Source organism: Cryptotermes secundus, unplaced genomic scaffold, assembly GCF_002891405.2.
Source record: "Cryptotermes secundus unplaced genomic scaffold, Csec_1.0 scaffold742, whole genome shotgun sequence".
NCBI lineage: Eukaryota > Metazoa > Arthropoda > Insecta > Blattodea > Kalotermitidae > Cryptotermes > Cryptotermes secundus.
In genome coordinates this window covers 44,511-67,279 of record NW_019739223.1, presented here as the reverse complement: position 1 = coordinate 67,279, position 22,769 = coordinate 44,511, and the positions used below count along the sequence as shown (strand labels likewise).

The 22,769-nt window shown below is 38.3% G+C and overlaps 1 protein-coding gene across 1 annotated transcript in view; it reads left to right on the top strand.

The window, feature by feature from the left end:
• The first annotated feature begins 1,059 nt into the window (after positions 1-1,059).
• LOC111871764 (egalitarian protein homolog) overlaps positions 1,060-22,769 on the top strand; it is a 50,905-nt gene continuing 29,195 nt past the window's right edge. Inside the window, exons 1-4 of the mRNA XM_023865072.2 lie at positions 1,060-1,609; positions 14,244-14,413; positions 16,874-17,518; positions 22,117-22,329. Coding sequence (XP_023720840.1) covers positions 1,225-1,609; positions 14,244-14,413; positions 16,874-17,518; positions 22,117-22,329 — 1,413 coding nt within the window. The 5' untranslated portion in view covers positions 1,060-1,224. The remainder of the gene's footprint in view (positions 1,610-14,243; positions 14,414-16,873; positions 17,519-22,116; positions 22,330-22,769) is intronic.

The window sequence follows — 22,769 nt, the reverse complement described above, 5'->3', positions numbered from 1 at the left end:
CTCCCTCCCCCCCAGGCCCCATCTAGGTCCCACTCCCTTCTAAGATACACTCTTCTTCCTCCGGTCCCTTAGAAAAGCTACCGACTAGGTGTGGTGATCTCCCCACCTCTCTATGCCGCTTGAGTCACAGTTGAGACGTTAAAGTGACCACTCAAGACCATCGCTTGTGGACAGAATCTGTTATGCATTTCTGGGATCTTAAAAGGACTGTCTGCATAACTCTCCCATACCACTGTTCTGACTAGCCAAAATGAGACACAAATCACTCTATGCCCCCTGGCCCCGTTCCTGATCAAAACAGAAAGCTATATATACATCTCACCAACCTAAGCACTTCGACCCTGAAGACGGAGTCATTCTGCAGCTGAGAAACGTCGGCAACATCGCCCACAACCAAGTGGTGTAGAAGAACACTTTAATAAACTTATACAACAAACATGGCTAAACTGCGAATCTTAGAGGTTATGCTCGACAAATTTGATGTATAATGTCCTTACTACTCACATAAATAAGTCACTGTTACTACTATCGCTCTCGATGATGATGATGATAATAATAGTAATAACAATAATAATATGTGACGTGTTTTTTTTTCCATTTTTTTAATTCGCTTAGTGTGGGGCGGAGTCCAACTGAGTCCACTCGGCACGGCAGCCACTGATGGGCCTATTGTAGCGTGTACTCGGAGAGAACCCCACTTTGTCCACCACAAATCCCACTTGACCAGACCCGGGATCGAAGCCAGCGACTAACCGCTTGAAATATGGCGCGGCCCATGTAACGTGCTTAATTGCAAGCAATAAGAAATTCCTGCTCCACTATCATTTCACTGTTCGACTACCTAACCCGGGACCCATTACGCTAACCCACGTGCTAAATTGTATGTTACTGTTAGACTAGTACAGTACATAATACTAACAAAACATTTCTAGGGTTAACAGATTGATCAACAGGGAAGTAAGCTTCGTAACTTCTGCCTCGACTCCTTGTTGATTTTGTATTCAATGGTCGTAATTTGACACACGTGGTGAAACGTCATGTAAGGTCAGGAATGCAACATGTCGGCTTGCGGAATGTCCTAGTTTTCGCGAAGTCCGTTGTGTCGGACTTCTAACGAAGATAAGACGCCGTCAAGGACAATTAAAAAACATCAAATTAATTGGGGAAGTGCACTGAACAAACTGGGGATGTGTATTATAATTATGAAGACAATTTAAAGTGACAATGGAGAGCAACGAATATGAACTTGTCCGCAACCTAACTTTGCTCTTCTTTCTGGAGCGACTTTTGGATAAGGGCGGACCTAGGACGTTGCATGATCTGAGCTGTCAGTTTGGCGCGAAAGGATTTACGAAGGAAATGCGTCAAATTGCCGGAGGTTCGCAGTCTGGACTAAGAAAGTTCTTGGCACAATACCCTTCGCTTTTCTCAATCGATGGAGACTATGTGTATGTCAATGCATTTACCGCCCCTGTAGACACCCAGCAGGATATTGGTCTGAAGTATGTCGGAGGGAAGAGGGACTATGCACAGGAAGCTGTGGAATACTTCAGCAACAAGCTTATGCAGTATGGACCAGGAACAGAAGTACCAATTAAGAGCCTCCTAGGTAACCTAACCTAACTTTGTACATTAATTTAAATTATAAATCAATTTGACCTACTTCTGTGGCTCCAAATCTTTGAAATCTTAAGATCTGTCAACAGTTAGAATAATTTGTTCACATTTTATAATAAATGTTCAAGTTATGGACAATAGTATGCAGTGCTTGAGGTGGAATGAAAATAGAACCGGGATGCCATCCTGCCGCATCCCGCCCCACCTCAAGCCCTGGGTATTGTACAGTGCATTTACTGCCAGAGAAGTAAGGGGTTGCTTTTAAGCCATTTAGAAAAGAACCGGGATGCCATCCCACCACATCCCGCCCCACCTCGAGCCCTGATAGTATGTTTAAATAGATTTATATGTGAGCATAATTGAATATGTGATTGGAAATACAGTGTAAACTCAAAGCTGGTATTGTGATGAATTACAAGCTGGATGACTGGGGTTTGATTACTGGCAGAGACAAGAGATTTTACTCTGCAGTGCCCTGACAGGCTCTGGGGCCTACCCAGCCTCATAGCCATTGAGTATTGTTTTTTTTTTTCCTGAGGGGTAAAGCAACCAGATAATGAAGCTGACCACTCACCAAGGTCATGAATAATGGAGCTATGCTTCCACTGCCCTATACACCTTCATGACATGGTGTTTAATTAAACGTGGGGACAACTTTGCCTTTAATATCTGCATGATATTCCTGACATTACGTTGTGTGTTCGAGTTCTAAGGTCTCGGAATTTTTTCTCACACAATAATCATACAAAAAATTTGAAACTTCTGTCACTTTTCAACGTAATCTCCCTGCAGCTGTACACTTTTTTCACAACGTCAATGCCATGATTCCATGGCTGCTGCGAACACTTCTGTAGGAGTCTGTTTTGACCACTGGAAAATCGCTGATGCAATAGCGGCACAACTGATGAATGTGCAACCACGGAGAGTGTCTTTCATCGTTGGGAAAAACCAAAAACCGCTAGGAGCCAGGTCAGGTGAGTAGGGAGCATGAGAAACCACTTCAAGGTTGTTTTCATGAAGAAACTGCTGTGTCGCATATGCCCGATGTGCTGGTGCATTGTCCTGGTGAAAGAGCACACATGCAGCCTTTTCTCTTGCAGTGCTGGAAGGAGCTTGTTCTTCAAAACATCTTGGTATGATGCACCTGTCACCGTAGTGCCCTTTGGAATGCAATGAGTAAGGATTATGCAATCACTGTCCCAAAACGCGGCCACCATCATTTTTTCAGCACTGGCGCTTCGTTTCAGGATTGAAAAATGGCATCCATGTCTCATCCATTGTCACAATTGATGAAACGAAAGTCCTGGCAAATTGCCACGCGCGCAGCCTTATGGTCGTCCGCCAACATTCATGGCACCCATCTGGAGGACTCTTTATGCATTCGCAGGTCTTCATGCAGGATTGTGTGCACAGATCCCACAGAAATGCCAGTTTTGGAGGCGATGTTTTCCACACTCAATCGGCGATCCTCCAAAACAACTTTCTCAACTTGCTCGACCATATTGTCAGACCGTCTGGTGCACATGTATTTTAAACTAAACCGCATGTGTCTATCTGCGTCCAGTCCTGAGAAAAAAATTCGGAGACCTTAGAACTTGAGCACCCCTCATATTAGCATAATATCATCATAGATTTTTTTCTTAGTTTATTTTACTCTAGTGGTCAAATATGAAAGTGGTACAAAAGCAGAAGTTAGCTGTGATTGCAGTCAGCTTCTGTCGTTGTCTAGATAGCAGGGCCTTTACAGGAATTACAGACCAAACAAATACAGAATGTGATGTACTTCTGTAATATATACCTTTTGCCTAGAAATGAAATCTGTTGTAAAGTTTGTATAAAAAGTATATTTGATGAATTTCCTATAGACAGTTGTCTGAAACAGTGAGATCCTCATGAGATTTGAGGTCTATGCAGATGTGAATATTAATGAGTAGTCTTCTGGGATTTTATGCCGAGAGTAACCTGAAGTTGGAGGCAGCAGATCCTTTGAAACATTGATAGCCATCTGCTACGCTACATGACATCACATTCCAGAACATTGTGGTTTTAAGAAGGTTGGAAGTAAGGAAAAGTTGCAAATTTCATACAATGTAAGGGTTTTTGGTTGTTATATGGCATTATGCAGTTATCTTCAACCTCCTGTCACTTCATCTCTCTTCAATCCAAATATTCTGCTCAACACCCTGTTCTCAAACACCCTCAGTCTATGTTCCTCCCTTAATGTCGAGAGACCAAGTTTCTCACCCATACAGAACCACAGGCAAAATTATAGTTTTGTATATTCTAATGTTATGTTTTTTGACAGCAGACAAGAAGACAAATGGTTCTGGACTGAATGGTAGCAAGCATTACCCAAGTTCAATCTCTTCTTAATTTCTTCCTGAATCAGTTTTTGATATGTTATCGTTGTTCCGAAATATCTGAACTGTGCCACATTTTCAAAACATCTGTTTCCTATCTTTGTGTCATGATTTTGCCATGCATTTTAGTGATAAGACAGCAACATATACTTAGTTTTCTTTGTATTTACTTCTAGACCAACCTCTTTACTTGCGTCAATTAATGTTTATGTGTTTTTCTTTATGGTATCTATATTGTCGCCCTGTAGATTCACATCATCGGCATAGGCCAACAGCTGATGTGTCCCGTTTAATTTCAGTCCCAACTGGTTTTCCAGGATGTTCCTAATGCCATATTCTAAAGCAAATTTGAAAAGGAGTGGTGATAAAGCATCTCCTTGTTTTAGACCATTCTGGATTGGAAATTTATCAGACAAATGTTTACCTATACAGACTTTACTTTACGTTTCGTTTAAACACATTTTAATCAACCTAACTAGTTTCATGGGTATCCCAAACTGTATCAGAATATTGTACAATACTTCCCTCCTAACTGAATCATAGGCTTTCTTGAAGTCTATGAATAGCTGATGTACTCTCATTGTACTCCCATTTTTTCTCAATATCTGACAAAAGCAAAAGGTCTGATCTGTAGTTGATCTGTTACATTGAAATCCACACTGATGATCTCCAATAGTTTCATCTATGTATGGACTTAACCTTGAGAGAAGAATATTGGATAAAATTTTGTATGAAGTTCATAGTATTGATATCCCCCAATAACTACTACAGTATACTACAAGTATAATTAGATTGATCAAGTCAATGAGGATGAGGTGGGCAGGGCATGTAGCATGTATGGGGGAGATGAATGCATATAGGATATTGGTGGGAAAGCCAGAAGGAAAGAGACCACTGGGAAGACCAAGGCAAGCAAGACCAAGCCTATGACAGCAAAAAAATACTATTATAATAAGCTTTTATTAAAATCGAACAATAAGACTAGAACTACTTGGAATATAGTAAAAACCATTACAAATTATAAAGGGCCTAATGAGAATGTAAGTACAGTGAACTTTAAAAAACAACGATCTGGTAACTCCCTAGCAATAGCAAATGCATTTAACAATTACTTCTCATCTGTGGCCGAAAAATTATTTATCAAAAACTCCTCGGGGAAAGCCACTGTTAATAATAAAGATTCTTTATCTTATTTACATCAGAATTTTTATCATTCGTTTCCATCTGTGAAACTTAGTAATACGAATACCCATGAAATTGAAAAAATAATATCTTCACTAAAACCTAAGAACTCTCATGGATATGATATCATTAAGAATTCTCAAATTTAGTGCTCCATATGTCTTATGACCCTTAACATACATATTTAACCAGATCCTAGAAACGTGTATATTCCCTGATAGATTGAAATTCTCAGAAATTAAGCCTTTATACAAGAAGGGTGATAAATCAGAATTTACAAATTACAGGCCTATCTCACGCCTCCCAACTTTTTCCAAAATTATCGAAAAAACCATTTATGAAAGATTCTACTTCCATATAAATAAGCACAATATATTGGTCACTGAACAATTTGGATTTAGAGAAAAACCATCTACTGAAATGGCAACACATATTCTTTTAAATAATATATTGTCTTCTTTAGACAAAAAGAATTATGTTGGTGGTTTATTCTGTGACCTACAAAAAGTGTTTGACTGTGTTAACCGCAACATACTCCTGGCAAAAAATGGAATTCTATGGAATCTCATGCATGGTAAATAAGTTAATGAGACCATACTTACAAAATAGATATCAGAGAGTATTAATGAAAGATATCAAACTTAATAAAGTGTCTTCAAAATTGGAACTAGTTGAGTTCCACAAGGCTCCCTATTGGGGCCATTATTGTTCTTTATTTACACAAATGATTTCCCATTATCCATTTCATTTCATTTATTTATTGCATTCTGTCAATCCATATAAGGTCAAACCAACCTATTGGATATAGAATCTGTCATGTTTCGACATAAAATAATAAAATATACATTCATAACCATGTTTGAACATAAGATAATAAAATATACATTCCTAACCCTACAAGGATAAATGAAAACGCTAAGACCACTATAAATTAGTGCAGTCATATACAGTAATACAAACACTGATACAGTTGTAGTGGATACATAAGCTATGTAATTATATTATCCATAGGAGAGACAATCAAGACAATCACTTTTGCAAACGTATAACTTGTGCCATGTTGTTGACTTCCCTACAAGGATAGCTAAAGTGTCAAGTACTGCTATAGACAATATTTTTTGGACTATAATAGATTAAATACCTTCCAAGTGTGCTCTGTAAACAATGGGCTTTCTGATCATGACGCACAATATCTAGTGGTAAATAATGTTTTTGGAACTCAAATGGAAAAGAATAGACTTGTTAGGAAAAGACTATTAACCAAGTCTAGAGTCCTAAATTTTATTGACATGTTGCAAAATGAGAAATGGGACAATACCCTCAGTAACACAGATGTTAATGCTAGTTTCAATACATTCTTGAATACTTTCTTAGTTATTTTTGAATCGTGTTTTCCAATGCAATTAGTGGTAAATGCTGCATACAATAATCAGTGGATTACTAATGGTATTAGAGTGTCTTGTAGACGAAAAAAATCTCTCTTTATAATGTGCAGAGCTACTAGTCATCCTCAATTAAAAGAGTATTATACTCGATATTGTGCCATATTAAAAAGAGTCATTAGTAAAGCAAAAGAACTGTACTATAACAAATTGTTATCTGAATGTACCAACAAATCCAAGGTATCCTGGAAAATTATTAATAATGAAGTAGGTCATGCATCCAAAAAGAAGTTTATTCCATCAGAATTAAGAAGTGATAATAAAAAAATACACATCAATAAAGCAGCGGAGTCTTTTAATACATTCTTTATAAACTCAGTGGAAAAGCTAATTAGCCAGTATCCTATATATGAAGGTGTACATCCTATAATTAGAAAGAGCCTTCTTGATAAGTTTCCTGAAATAGCTAATATTCCAATTACCTTAACTGAAGTCTTAAGCACAATCTCTTCACTAAAGAATAAGACTTCCTGTGGATACGATGGGCTGTCCAATAAAATTATCAAGTTATGCGGTGAGCAGATAGCTAAACCACTCACCTATATCTATAACTTATCCTTATATACTGGAATATACCCAGATCGGCTAAAATATGCCAACATCATACCATGTTTTAAAAAGGGTGATGCATCCGAAATATCTAACTATAGGCCTATTTCTCTGTTGACAGGATTTTCCAAATTATTTGAAATATTAGTCTTTAATAGGTTAAAACAACAGTTGACAAATAATAATATTATTGTTGATGAGCAATATGGATTTAGAAATGGTGCATCGACACAAAATGCAATTTTTAACTTAACAAACTCAGTATATAAAGCATGGAATAATAAGGAACTGGTAGTAGGTATTTTTTGTGACCTTACAAGGGCATTTGATTGCGTTAACCATGACTTGTTAATTCAAAAGTTGGAACATTATGGAATTAGAGGATCCATTTTGAAATGGTTTGAATCATACTTATTTAACAGGAAGCAGAGAACTCTATTACAGACTCAAAACCTTAACACTTCTGTTTCCAGATGGTTAACTAGCAGGCATGGTGTTCCCCAGGGCTCAGTATTGGGTCCATTACTGTTTAATGTCTACATCAATGACTTTCCTAGTATCCTAAAAGGTCTAGCTCATATCATTCTTTACGCAGATGATACCACTATTATTGTTTCTTCAAAAGATATTACCACATTGAATCAAAAAATAAATCTAATAATGAATCGTATCCATAAATGGTTTCAAAATAACCAACTAGTACTTAATCTGGACAAAACGCATGTAATTAAATTTGCCACTCCTAAGGCTTTAGACTATCCACTACATATAGAATATAATGATCAAAATCTTAATATTGATGAAAATGTTAAGTTCTTGGGTATGTGCCTTGACTCTCATCTCAATTGGAAACAATATTCGATTAGTTTAATAAAAAAATTATGCATTGCAATTTACATGCTTAGAAAATTGCAACCCATTGTGAATGGACAAGTTTTACGTATCGTCTATTTTTCCCATGTTCAGGCTCAACTCAATTACGGAATTATTTTCTGGGGCTCATCTTCATCAATGAAAAGCATATTTGTGGCCCAAAAAAGAGCAATAAGAGTTTTGTTAAGGCTGGGTCCTAGAGATTCATGTAGGGAAGGCTTTAAGAAATTGGGTATACTTACAGTCCCCTGCTTATATATATATACTATGATATTGTTTGTAATTAAAAATTATAATATGTACCAAGCAAACGATAACATACATCAAATAAGTACCAGATGGCACAATAGGCTACATGTTTCTTCTGTGAGATTATCTTCCATTCAGAAGGGTGTGCATTTTACATCTATTAGAATATTTAACAACCTGCCACAAAACATATATATCTTGAAAGACAATATTAATATTTTTAAACAAAGACTAAAGGATTTTCTGGCTTCAAAAGCATTTTACTCGGTAGGTGAATATATGGCAAATAGGTAATTTTATGCACTGTTACAGTCTGTTTTCTAAGACTATGTTCTAGCAAGAATTGTAAGATGATTGATTTTATTCTGTTGTACCTATCAATGTTACAATTGTTGAATATTTTATTGTCTAGACCAGGTTGCACATTGCAATGTCAGTTGGCAGTGACGAGTTCAATATCCAGTCCGGTATCCGGACAAAGGATCTGTGAAACCATGTAGCTATGTATGTATGTATGTATGTATGTAAGTGTTCATTTAGAAGTTGATTTATAATATTCATCAATACTATAAAAAGCATGTTCAGTGAGAGAGCATTTTAATAAAAATTTGAACTCTTTAATATCTTTGGATAGCAATGTAATGTTTGAGGATAAGTGGTTAAAAATCTTGCTACCCGAGAAAAGCACTCCTTTTTGAACTATTGATAGATTTGTAGAAGGTAAATATAAATTGTGATTATAACGTGTGTTGATATCGTGAATATCAGTATTAGCTATAAAATAATTTCTGTTCTTAACGACAAAAATAAGTAAGGAGAAAATATACTGAGACTGAAGTGGCAATATTTGTAATTTTTAAACAATCCGCGGCATGAATCCACTCTACCCGAATCTACTCTTATTATTATTTTTTGAATTTTGAAGATACTCTCATCATGAGGGGCATTACCCCAAAAGATAATACCATGTGACAATAAAGAATTTACATAGGAATAATAGATCATCCTCATTGATTCAAGTGACATAAACGGCTTTATTGCCCTTATTGCATAACAAGCCTTATTTAACCTTAATGATAAATCCGTAATATGGTTCTTCCAAGATAAGGTGCGATCAACATTTATTCCCAAGAATTTAGTACAATTGATATTTGTAATAATTGAATTATTAGATATTATTTGCAATTTTATTTCCCTGTGCTTTTTTAGAAAGAATTGTGTAAGGTGTGATTTATCACAGTTTAATGTTAGAAAGTTACTATTAAACCACATAATTGTTTCATTCAGAACTAATTTTATATTATTTTTAAATTCTTCAGGATTCGTGTTTCATATGATAATACTTGTATCGTCTGCAAATAATATTGGATTACCTATTTTCTTAACGGATAATGGAAAATAATATATGTAAATAAGGAACAATAATGGCCTCAATATAGAGCCTTGTGGAACTCCATATTTAACTAGTTCACATTTTGAAGACACTTTATTAAGTTTGATATCTTTCACTGATATGAAATAGGTGTGTGGACAATATTAAAATGGATCTTATAGAGATAGGATGTGAGTGTGTGGATTGGATTGATCTGGCTCAGGATAGGGACCAGTAGAGAGCTCTTGAACACGCTAATGAACCTTCGGGTTCCATAAAATGCTGGGAAATTCTTGAGTAGCTGCAGAATTGGTGGCTCCTCCAGAAGGGCTCAGCTCCATGAGTAAGTAAGTAAGTATATGACATTTGGTTAAAGTTTTTGCAGAAACATATATTGCTGCACATATTTAAATATCTTTGACATGTATCATAGTATGTATGAAACTTTTCAGATGATGTTTTAAATGATTTTCATATATTTTCTGATCTCTTACCATTGGTACCATTTGGGCAACCAGTCTCATAAGTTGTACCCACTTCTATGCAAAGTCTTAAGTTCAGTTGCCAAATAAAATTCAGAACATCATGTAGTCATGAACTAACCTTTTATTTTCCCAATAAAATAAAAAAAACATCATATTAGCAAGAAAAGAATGTTTAGTTTTCTCAACAAATATGGAAAGAACATTAAAAACAGTATTACAATAAATGTATTATAGCAGAAAAATTCAGAAATGAAAAAATCAGTTGATAAACATGTAAACATTTAGGACAGTAGTATACATCATCCTCTTTTGATGTTCTACGGCAATTGTTATGGCCATATGCTTTGAATTTTATACATTGAGTCATGCCTTCTACATGATCTTTGCAGAGGAAATGTATTCATTCTTTTTCATTAATTTGTATGCAGATTTCTGGTGCAAAATAATCTTTCAGATCTGGATAATTTGATCTTTTCATTTTTATCGAGTCTTCTCATTTGTCTCTTTTGAAGTCATAAGTGCAGTTTTATAATATGGGCTAATTGTAAGCACAGTAGCTGCTTGTATTTTTTTTTCTTCTCGAACCAGGATAGCACAGTCAGTATAGTGGCTGGCTATGGGCTGGATGACCAAGGGGTCAAAGTTCTACTCCTGGTTTTGGCAAGAATTTTCACTTCTCCATGTGTCCATGGCTCTGGGGCCTGCCCAGTCTTCTATAGAGTACTGGGGTTTTTTTTTCCCTGGGGGTAATGCGGTAGGGGCATGAAGCTGACCACTCACCTCCAACTAGTGCCGAGGTCAAGAAATGTGGCTCTATACATCCACTCCCCCATATGCCTTTTTGGCGTAGTGCTTAAGTAGTTAAGCATAGGGACAGCTTTACTTTTACCTTTACCTTTTCATAGTTGGCTTTGGCCTAGGAGATATTTCTTCAGTGATGACTTATTCATAATACTGTGAACTTCATCTTCTTTAGAAGTTGCAATAATTTCAGGAAGGATTTTTCTTTTATTGTTATTCTTATGTATGTTTATAAGATTGCCGACAGCAAAATCAGCATCGTTAAACACATATCTGTTGATTGGCCAACATCCACAATTTTGAAATGTATTAACCATATTTCTGATGGATGCAGCTTTATTATATTCTGCTGTTATTAAAGAAGCTACTTCTAGCTGAGCTACACGTTGAGCTGGATGACAGGTCTTACATTGATCCAGAGCATGATAATAGAACACTTGCATGGGCCCAGAAACTCCCACATCAAGAGGTTGTAATCTGTATGTGGTCACCCTGTTTTGTTGCGGAAGAATGATTCCATTAGCTTGTGCTAATTGTAATGCAACTGTATTTTTTTTATAGCTTGTGCTAATTGTAATGCAACCGTATTTTTTTTATAGCTTGTGCTAATTGTAATGCAACCGTATTTTTTTAGTAGGTATGACCATCAAGCAACAAAAGTAGTTGTTTTCCATTGTTGGTTTCACAGACTCTATAAATTGTTGGAGTCATCTTACAGAAACATCACAAACTATAAACTTGGAAGAAGATTTAAGTTATGTTCATATCTTCTCACCAGAATGCAGGACACAGTCAGAAAATAAGGATATCCCTTAAGTCTTTCTGATTTATGAAACTGTCAGTATTTCAAGATTATTTATTTATTTATTAATAAAGAAATTAAGAGCACATATATTCTATGGAATTCTTGCTACCATTAGTTCAGATTCTTTTGTCTTTCTATCTGCTATCTAAAATAAAAGGAGTAAAGTAAAAAGCTGTAATTTTACTTGTCAGATTTGAGGTTCTCATGCCCGTGAATACAAATATTGTTCTGACTTGGAACACCATGCAGAAGTTTCAGAGGAGCCTTCATGGTAGAAGAATTTTGGGATATTATTGCAATGAATTTTTGACTGTTAACACCCCTAAACAAAAGTCATCTAGCATGTTAAAATGAATGAGCAGCCTTTCATTTGTTTGTAATGCATCTGTTCCCTCAGTATTGATCTCATTTTGATGTTGGTATGTGTAGTGACTTATGATTGACTGTTTATGCATGTTATTTGTAGGAGACTGCATTAAACTTAACATTGATGTATCACTCGGTAAAGACAGTGCAAGCTAATAGCCTGAAAGCTGATAACAAATGATGAATGAATGAATAAGGGGTGGGCCTTCTCGGTCCTTGTACCACGACCTACAGTGATCTATTGTGCTTCCCCTTTTGAGTATCCCCTCAGCAATCCTGCGCTTCGAATGAAGCGTAGGACTTTGTACATGTGGGCGTTGAAATAGTCACTTGGTTCCATAAAGTATTGACCCAAGTGACATAATCTTAAATAAGCTAAGGCTTCACCTTCACACAGGATATGTGTGGCTGTTTCATTGTCTTCTTGACACCTCTCACAAGTGTGACTATCACTTAGTCCCATTTTGAAGAGTTGTCCTTACGGTGACAGTGTCCTGTAAGTAAGTAGTCCCGCCACCCATCGTAGCTGGTTCCTATTTAACTTCAACAGTTCCTTCGCTCTTTTGGCACAGGGTCCTCGTATGAGTCCCTTTTCTTGCCTGAGTCCAGTCAAGGATCCCCAGTATTTCTTGTACTTCATATTTGTTCAGTCCCTGATTGCCTTTCTGGCAACTCCTATAGAGATGCCACAGGCTGGTTCAGGTCCTATGAACGGACGTTCAGTTCCAATCTTAGCAACTTATAACTAATGATAAGACTTCCCCTTGAATTTTGAGTGTGTTAGGCTATTAATGTTGTAAAGGTGTTCTTGTGCTTTGTTAACTTCTGTCAGTCATTGAAATGCTTAGGCTGGTCTAGCAACCTTCACCTTGAGTTAAATTCTGGCAGTGAGCACCTGAAGTAATGATGACTTTAAATATTATATTTCTGGATGATAAAAGTTAATAGTATACTTGCATACAGTATACAGAATGATCCTAAAGATCCGCAACTGATGTGAAGGAACTGAACTCCCATATTTACATGCATGGAACATGAGTTACTTTAAGGTTATATTTGGAACAAATTATAGACTAGAGCAACAGTGACAATTAAAATAGTGCATGTAGTGTTGACACTGTTCCTGTCACTTCATTTACCTTTCATGTGGATCAGTGCATGATCAGTGAACTCTTGACATGAAACATAAAGTTTACAATGCTGAATGTTCGTTGGAGTACAGGGGGCATATGATGAGATGATCAGGGAAGTTCACTAATTTCAGTAGTTTATAAGTTCTCCAGTTTACTAAATTTATTTGTGATCTGGAATTAATTTTGTTTTTAATTTTCCACTGATAAGTCAGCATAGTTAGTTTTGCAGTCTTGAATTCAGATGGGCCCATGCTGATTAGCATATATGATACTGATTTCATGAAACTGGTTTCAGTTATTATTCAGGGAACACATGTTTATGCATACTTTTCCCATTGTTTTTATACCAGATTTTAGTCATCAATAGCCTTGAACCAGATGTAGGTTTTCATGTAAGTGAAAAATAGCCTAGCATATCCAGGGCTTGAAAAACACAGCTGCTGTTAGGAGAAGAAGATTTTCTGGCTACTGGGTGACTTTCATTTCAGTTACCTCCTCCTCCCTCTCATTCTTCTTCCTCCTCATCTTCTTACTGACAGGAGATTTAAATTTTGTAAGGGTAAAGAATTTATTCAGTTCTTGTAAAATGTGAAAACAGAATGACTCCAGTTTTCCTATCTCTGTCCATTACACCAAGTTAGAATTTGTTGTGAAAGGTAAATAGATGAAGTTGTCCTTGTGCCTAGTTAATTAAGCACTGTTCTGTGAAGACATATGAGGGAGTGGAGGAGTGTAGGTATAGCTCCACCATTCTTCACCTCAGCACTAGATGGAGGTGAGTGGTCAGCTTCACGCCTCAGCCACTTTACCCCCAGGGAAAACACCACCACCAGTACCCATTGGACAGGAGGCTGGGTGGCCCTCAGAGCCAGTCTGAATTCTGTGTAAAAGAGAAAACTCTTGCCCCTGTTGAGAATCAGACACCAGCCTGTATCCTGTTGCTATACTGACCGAGCTATCCTGATTCTGAATTTGTTGTGCTAAACAGAATCCTTTTATGATATTTCAGGACACAGGTCACAGGCCTCTCCTGAAGTCCGCCACATCTCAGGTCAGCATGGGAAAGAGTTTCGTGACTTCCTCCTTCGGTACCCAGATACTTTTGTGGTTGGGGAAGAGACAGTTGTGCTGAAGGAGTGGGAGGACAGGGAGCCACAGCCTTTTCATGAATTGGAGCAGGTAACTTTTTGTAAGGTTTAAGACAGTCCCACATACCTTCAGTAACAGAGCTTATTGTCTTCCTTAACATACCGAAGAGGACCTTCATATCCTCATCACCAGTGCAAGCTGCAAATCCATGTGGTGCCGTTATATACTGTCTCATCACTAAGTGATGTAATTTTGAAAGCATTTATTGTGTGGCTGTGCTGCCACAACGTAATATTGTTCTGGTATTTTGGGGTGCACTGTACTTCATTTCCTTTAGAAACACTGCAGTCATTAAGTACAGGAATATCTGGCAAACATGTGTTTTTGTGTGTACAGTCACCACCTTGAAGAGTTGTATCTTTTTGGACATAATGCCATGTTCTCCACTGAGAGTTAACTGATGTTTTGGAGGAACATGTTGCCTCCATCTTCAGGGTCGAAGAATTAGCCAACCAAGTAACCAGCGTAATGCAGGTAGCAAGCAGATCAATCAGCTTGCCGAAAATTTTGTTTATATAGGAAACAGGAGGGCAATGCAAGACAACAAGTGAGTTCCCATTGACTCACCCAGTGGACAGAATGAGCCAATAGGAGTGTAAGAACAACTTGTCAGTTCCTATTGGCTTACCCACACAACTAAGTGAACCAATAGGAGACAAGACCAGGATAACCAGTGTGCCCCTGGAAAGGGCCAATGTATGGGAGGTAATAAGGGTGTGGTGGGCCAAGAACTGAGGAATATGTGAGAGAAGTCATGTGCAGTGGCGCTAGGCATGTGGAGGCATGTGGTAGAGGTTAAAGTAGCAGAAGTAGAGGAAGGAAGCTGGGGCAAGAGAGTGGAGGCTTATGGCTGATGGAGAGGGCAGCATATATGGACCTATGTGGCCCAATGGAGAAGGCTGCTTTAGAATCCTGTGAGGGAGGCTTCCTTTGTCCTTCCAGGGAGCAGATTTTGGGGGGAGGGAGTCCAAGACTTTAGATGGAAACTATCCTGTCAGTCTGTATTAGGTTGGAGCTCAAGCTTGATGACTTCTCTGATGATGCAGTCCATGTTGCTTGTATAGCTGGATGTAGTGCTCCAAGTTGCTACTGTGCTGTACCATTGCTGACTTATCCAAGTGTTCAAGACCCATACGTCATTTATGCTTCTTTGGCCTGGTGTTGATTGAACAGCCTATGTGTCCAATGTAGACCAGACTGCATTCACAAGGGATGCTATACGATATATATACTCCTGATGTCTTAAGTCCCAGATTGTACCTGACTGACCAAAGAAATTTTCCTCAGAGGGAGGCCAACCAACTTGGTGTTGCGCAGTGACAGCACCTAGAGTTGAATATCGACCTGACATAATGCAAAAAAGCGAGGGAGTCTGGCTTGTTTGCAGGCTGGGCAATCCTCCAGCAGGATTAAGAGCCCTCTAAATCTGCCAGTTGCTGTAGCTGTTCTGCCTGAAATGCCTGAGGAACATCATGTCCTCATGAAGGCTGTCCAGATCACAAAGTTCTAGCCCTGTATACCACTGTGGAAAGTGCGGCATGCTTGTTGGATGGGTGGTGATGAGAACAGGATTTAGCAGAGGTTGGTATTGGTAGGTTTACGATGTATCTTATGGCCCAGAGAGCCATCGGGTCACCTGTAAATATCTTTGTCCAGGAAGGGAAGGAGGCTGTCTCCATGGTGAGCTGAATGTACTGGTGGACACCATGCAGGTGGTCAGGGAAGTGCCTGAGCCTCTCAGGGCCATGTGCCAGATGATGAAAGTGTCATCCACGTAACTGAACCAGCAGAAGGGCTTATGAGTAGCCCAGTTGAGCACCATCTCCTCAAAGTGCTTGTAGATCTGGCCAGCAAAATTGAAGTACAAGAAGGTCAGGACATGTCAGAAGAGCCTCAGAATACTGTCCTCAAAATGTTGACCTAGGAGATTCATGGCCGTATTAATCAGCACCCTGGTGAAGCTAGCCATTAAATCCTGGGGTCTGGAATGGTAACAAACCAGTCTAAGTCAGCTGAGTTCCACACGTGACTTGGAGAGTTGCCAATATGAGAACCAAGCAGGCCTGCCAGATGTTTGGCCAAGTGGTAATGGGGGCCCCAGTGGTGCTCACAGTGGGCCTTAAGGTAACCCCTTGCCTGTGGATCTTTGGCAATTTGCTGTTACCATTTGTTCAGTCTTCAGTTTGAAAAATGTGTATTTGCTGTGTACAGGTATTCAGATATTATGTATCTGAGTATATGTTTGTCAAAATCGAAGACTCAAAAGAAGTTGGCCATCAGATCTAACGAACTGAGGAAAACATCACTGGATGTTTATCCCGCACATGCCATGAAGAGTGTACAATAAATAGCTATTAAATTGTGCACCAATCAGCACATTGACTTATAGATTGTACAGTCTGATTGTCAATAAAGGAGAGAATAACAAAAAAGTTTATCGGAATTGTAATTCTTGTTTTGTGTGTCTCTGATGTATCTTGTCTGTTTCAGGTACATGTTGACCCTGCGGTGACAGCACGGTTACTAGGATTCATTTCACAGTGTATTGAGGTGAAAGGTCCCATGATGGTTGACCAGTTGTTCCATGCTGTAGCTTCATCAAGAATTCCCCAGGATCAGTGGGCATGCATGTTCAAAACTCCCCAGGATCTTTCTACGTTCCTCAAAATGCACTCTGATGCATTTCATGTGCAGTCAAATCTTGTGACCCTAATTTCTGTTCCTCCCCAGACTTCCCCCACAAGATCATGCAACACAGCCAGTAACCAAGTCCCTGCCGGTCCACAGCCGTGTTCCCCCTTCCATCAGAATAACAACAATAACAATAATATTATCAGTGTTAGCTCAAGCCCCATAACGTTGTCCAGTGTTAATAATAATATTGAGCCCCAACTAAGGAGTCTCACACCGCCTGCTCCTCCTGTAACAGCCCTTCAGAATCAGACACTGAAACAGCGAATCAATTCACTGGTGATGAAAACAATTGCACAAAACACAGAACGGGACCGAAGTTATGCTGCCACTTCATTAGCAAATAATACTTCGACAGCAGGTGGAGCTCATGGTGGTGATATCTGGAAAGCTAAAATATTACAGAATACTAAGGTCATTGTTACCATAAAAGAGAGCCTGCAGGTTAGTAAATATTTTTTGTGGATTCAGTTATCTTGTTTACTTGGATACCACACACTGTTGAATAAATCATGCAAAGTACTGTATACAAAATAAACTACCAGAATTCCTCATGTGTCAGACAGTTTTGTGTTTATACAGGTAGGTTAGTTGAGAGTCTGCCACAAATTGTTTGGCCATGCAAACAGGAGTTCTGCGTGTTACCTGCATCAGATCTGTTCATGCACAAGGTCGACACTCCAGTAAGCTGTACACATTACAGGTTCTCCTCAGTATCACCCCAATAAATCACTGAACAGTTAGTGTGAAGTAAGCTTATGTGGACAGGTATATAATGAGTGGTCACTCATAAATCCTGAACCTCATATACAACTTTTGTAATCTGCAAAATAAGCAGTCGTGACTCAGATGTGTTGCATCTTTTGTCAGAATGCCACATTACAGCAGTGAGTGTTCACGTATGATACCCATGTGAAGCATGGTTACGTAAGAAATATAAGGAGAAGGTTCTAATGTCAGTTTCAGGATGTTGCAGTTCCACATAGATAAATTATCTGTGTAATCAAAATAATCAAAACAGACAGGTTCATCATGGGACTAAGAAAGAACTGAATCAAAAACTAAATCCTTGCTGCAGATAAATTAGATGAAATCAGTGATAGGCTTGAATATTCTTCTTGCAAATCCCCCAGATGCCTTTGCAGAACATACTGTGGTTTTAGAATCATCAGCATGAACTACCACATCACTTCAGGAATTGAAATCATATGAGGCAACTGTGTGATCCTGCAAACAGAGTTAATTTTTGTAGTCATATCCTTTAATCTGTTCATGGTGGTAAAACTGGTCTGTAACTGAGTTTAATGAGTCGTGATTTCATTTATATTGCAAGGTAAATTCACAGCAAACAGTGGAGTTCACATAATCCAAGAGTAATACACGAGGTTCCGCTCCACACTTGAAAGATTGGTATGTGGTGATATGCTAGTAAAGGAGAATATTTGGACCAGCTTGCTTCAAGAACGCATGTAATTTTAAAAGCTGTGTGGAGTGGATATTCTTCCTATTCTTTGAGTGGCTAGAAGAAGAAGAATCCAACAATACTCTTCTGCTCATGTGACTCGCTTCAGTGGATGGCTTGAGCAGAGTGTTCCCATAACCTCAGCTCATGTGACTTTTATATATGGGGAACCATAAAGCAAAATTTCTACAGATCAAACTCCCAAACAGTTAGAAATTGAAGAAAAATATACAAAGGAAGTGCAGTCTGTTTCAGAAGAAGGACTTCAACACATGAATGTATAAACTTCTCTCATAGATGTCAGGAATGAGTGCAGAACAGTGGATAGCATGACCAGCATCATCTGTAATCATATGAGTTTTATTTGTAATATGTATAGTCTGTTGATTTCTTAACCATGCAATTGAGGACAATTGTGTATGAACCAATTTGATGTGAGTAGCATATGTCATTCTCTCGCAAATGATCGAATGATTTGCAGAAGCCAGGAAATAATCTCCCTGTATTTCTTGATACTGTGTCCTTGGTAATTCTTTCTCTTAAATGACATTCATATATAATTCCTCATTCTTCTGAGATATAAGAAAGTCACTTTTATCTCCTTTTGATTATTTTTAAAAACAAAATACTGTGGTCATTAAATTAACAAGAAATTGTTTAGACAATTTAAAAATCGAAGGAATAGAAAGTGCATCAGTAACATTCATTCCATTTGGATGTTGGCTTCTTTCATTTTACTCGTTTTAATGTATTTTGTAAACTGTCTTCATTTCTGTTCTTGCCATTTGAGATTTAAAAATGTTATGCTGTAATTTACTGTCATCTTCATAAGGCTTGACATGCTCAGGTTTTGTGATGATCCTGTTTAACAGAATATGCTCACTGTAAAGTACAGTGCATTCAGTGATCGAGGAAACCTGGCAACACAATAGAGCATAAACAACATTTCTCACAGAGTGGTGCTGTAACTGCAGATGGTAGAATGAATTACTAGTGCTGATCTGATCTTTTCACTACAGTAAGTCGCATTAATAGTTAGTGTCTGATAAAGGCATCAGTAGTCTGTTGACATTTACATCATATACTGAAATGAAGTTCACAATTGAACAGTGTGTTTATTGTTGACACTTTTGCAAGAAAAAAACCTTCAGAAAATTTATCCATAAGTTTCATAGTAAATATCCTGACTCACCAGTTCCCACAAAGTCATGTGTATCCAAGCTTGTGAAAAAGTGGCAGGCCACAGTTTCAGTGTGTGACATAAAGAAGCAATAGAAGAGGATTCTGCTGACTGAAGGAAAGGTTCGGAATATTGAGGCATGACTACAGATCAGTTCCTGAAAATCGTTAAGATGCTTAGCATAGAAAAGCAGTGTTCACTAGGATCTGCCTTCACAGACACAAAATTAATCAAATTTAGCCCATATAAAATAACAGTTGTGCATGAGCTGAAACAACCAGAATATGCAGAAAGAATTTGGCTGCTGGCTGCTGCAAAATTTGCACGATGGAATCATGGATCCACAGCTTCTGTTCATGACTGATGAGGTGTGGTTTCATGTTAGTGGTCATGTCAGTGCACAAAATGTAAGAATATGGAGCGATGAAAATCCTCACACTATACAGCAAGTGCCATTACAGAGTGAAAAGGTGGGGGTGTGGTGTGAGGTGAATCACTGACCTCTTATTTTTCCACGAAATCATGAACTCTGACCACTTACTTACTTTCTTACTCATGGAGCCGAGCCCTTCTAGAGGAGGCGCCAATTCTGCATCTACTCAATTTCCCAGCAATTTATGGAACCTGAAGGTTTATTACCGTGTTCACAAGAGCCCTCCACTGTTCACTATCCTGAGCCAGATCAGTCCAATCCATATCATTTTTAATATTGTCCACCCACCTACGCTTTGGTCTACCCAGTGGTCTCTTTTCTTCAGGCTTTCCCACCAATATCCTATGTGCATTCCTCATCTCCCCCATTCGTGCTACGTGCCCTTCCCACCTCATCCTCCTTGACTTGATCATTCTAATTATACTTGGAGAAGAGTACAAGTTATGAAGCTCTTCACCGTGCAGTTTTCTCCACACTCCTGTCACTTCATCTCTCTTTGGTCCAAATATTCTCCTCAACACCCTGTTCTCAAACACCCTCAGTCTATGTTCCTCCCTTAATGTCAAGAGACCAAGTTTCTCACCCGTACAGAACCACAGGCAAAATTATAGTTTTGTATATTCTAATGTTTATGTTTTTGGACAGCAGACAAGACAAAAGGTTCTGGACTGAATGGTAGCAAGCATTACCCAAGTTCAATCTCTTCTTAATTTCTTCCTGAATCAGTTTTCGATCTGTTATCGTTGTTCTGAAATATCTGAACTGTGCCACATTTTCAAAACATATGTTTACTATCTTTATGTCATGAATTTGCCATGCATTTTAGTGATGAGACAGCAACATATACTTAGTTTTCTATGTATTTCCTTCTAGACCAACCTCTTTACTTGCGTCAATTAATGTTTGTGTGTTTTTCTTTATGGTATCTATATTGTCGCTCTGTAGATTCACATCATCGGCATAGGCCAACAGCTGATGTGTCCCTTTTAATTTCAGTCCCACCTGGTTTTTGCAGGATGTTCCTAATGCCATATTCTAAAGCAAATTTGAAAAGGAGTGGTGATAAAGCATCTCCTTGTTTTAGACCATTCTGGATAGGAAATTTATCAGACAAATGTTTACCTATACAGACTTTACTATACGTTTTGTTTAAACACATTTTAATCAACCTAACTAGTTTCATGGGTATCCCAAACTCTGTCATACTCTGACTGCTACATTAATGATATACTGAATCCGTTCTTCAAATAGCTGACTGCTGAAGAAAGACAGTATGGGTATTTTCAGCAAGACAACGCTACAGCACATACGGCTAATGCACTCATGTTTTGCAATATGAGAAGTGTGTGAAGACAGAATAATCAACAGGGGACTGTGGCCTGCCTGATCTCAGTTTTTGCGATTTTTATCTTTGTGGAAATCTAAAGGGAAAAGTCTACAAGAATAATCCTCAGAACACTGACGCTCTGCAGAATGAAAGTAACGTGCATAATTGGTTCAATTACTGTGGACCAAGTTCAGAAAGTGTTGTATAATTTATTTATGCAATGCAAGGCATGTTTACAAGTTCTCATTTTCAGAACCTGTTATAAAGCATGGTAAGTTTGTTTTATCTGTTTACAGTATTCTTATAAATGTATGCATGTACAGAAACTGATGCGAGTGAATCAGTGACACGACTGTACTCTCGCTAGCAGGGAAGGGCACAGCAGTTGTGGAGGAAAATTCCATCCACTCTACTCTTAACAAAAGTGCATGCGTTTATCAGCGCTAATGGCTCATTCCGCAATTGGCAGTTACAGCAGCAATCTGTGGGAATGTTGTGTCCTCTATGCGCTGCTGCGAGATTTCCTTGGTCGCTGAATGCCCCGTATGTTGACATACCAAAAAATTCCAGCTCATTTTGTGGAACTTTTGTTTGGAAAAATTGTTCTGACCGCTGTACAGTAAGGCTTCTTTTGATGCAGGTTGTGGAGGATATCATGTCACAAGCAGCTACAGAAAAGGTCTCTGTTTCATTTGACTGTGAGGGTATCAACCTTGGTGTTAAAGGACAGCTAACACTGTTTCAACTAGGTACCATGTCAGGTTTTGCTTACATCTTCGATCTCATCACATGTCCCACTATTGTCTCAGCTGGTGGACTTCAGCATCTCTTACAGTCAGATACTGTTACAAAGGTAAGTGATTACTCTGAGGTTTCCAAATTTTTCGGTTGCAGCCCATGTGAAGAAATGCTACAGATCACTTTATGTCATGTTAAGTGATTAACCCACTCAAGCTTGTCCGACATTACATGCATATCTGCATGGGCCATCACATGTTACTGTCAAATGTAAATGCTGTATGAGCACTGCAGCTTTGTGTGTTTACTTTTGAAGTGTATAGTGGCTCAGATTAAGAAATTGCAGTGTATAATTTCATTATATTGTTTTGAGATATCGCGGTTTTAGCTGACCTAGGAGCATAGGGAAGTCATCTTAAGATGTATTTTAAAAAGTGAACGAACAGACCTTGTTAACCTTTATCCTACAGGCATTTAAATTCCGGTAAGGGCAGCGGTACGGAATAAATTTAAAATACCCGCGATTATGAAGCCATAAAACTGGAATCATTTACT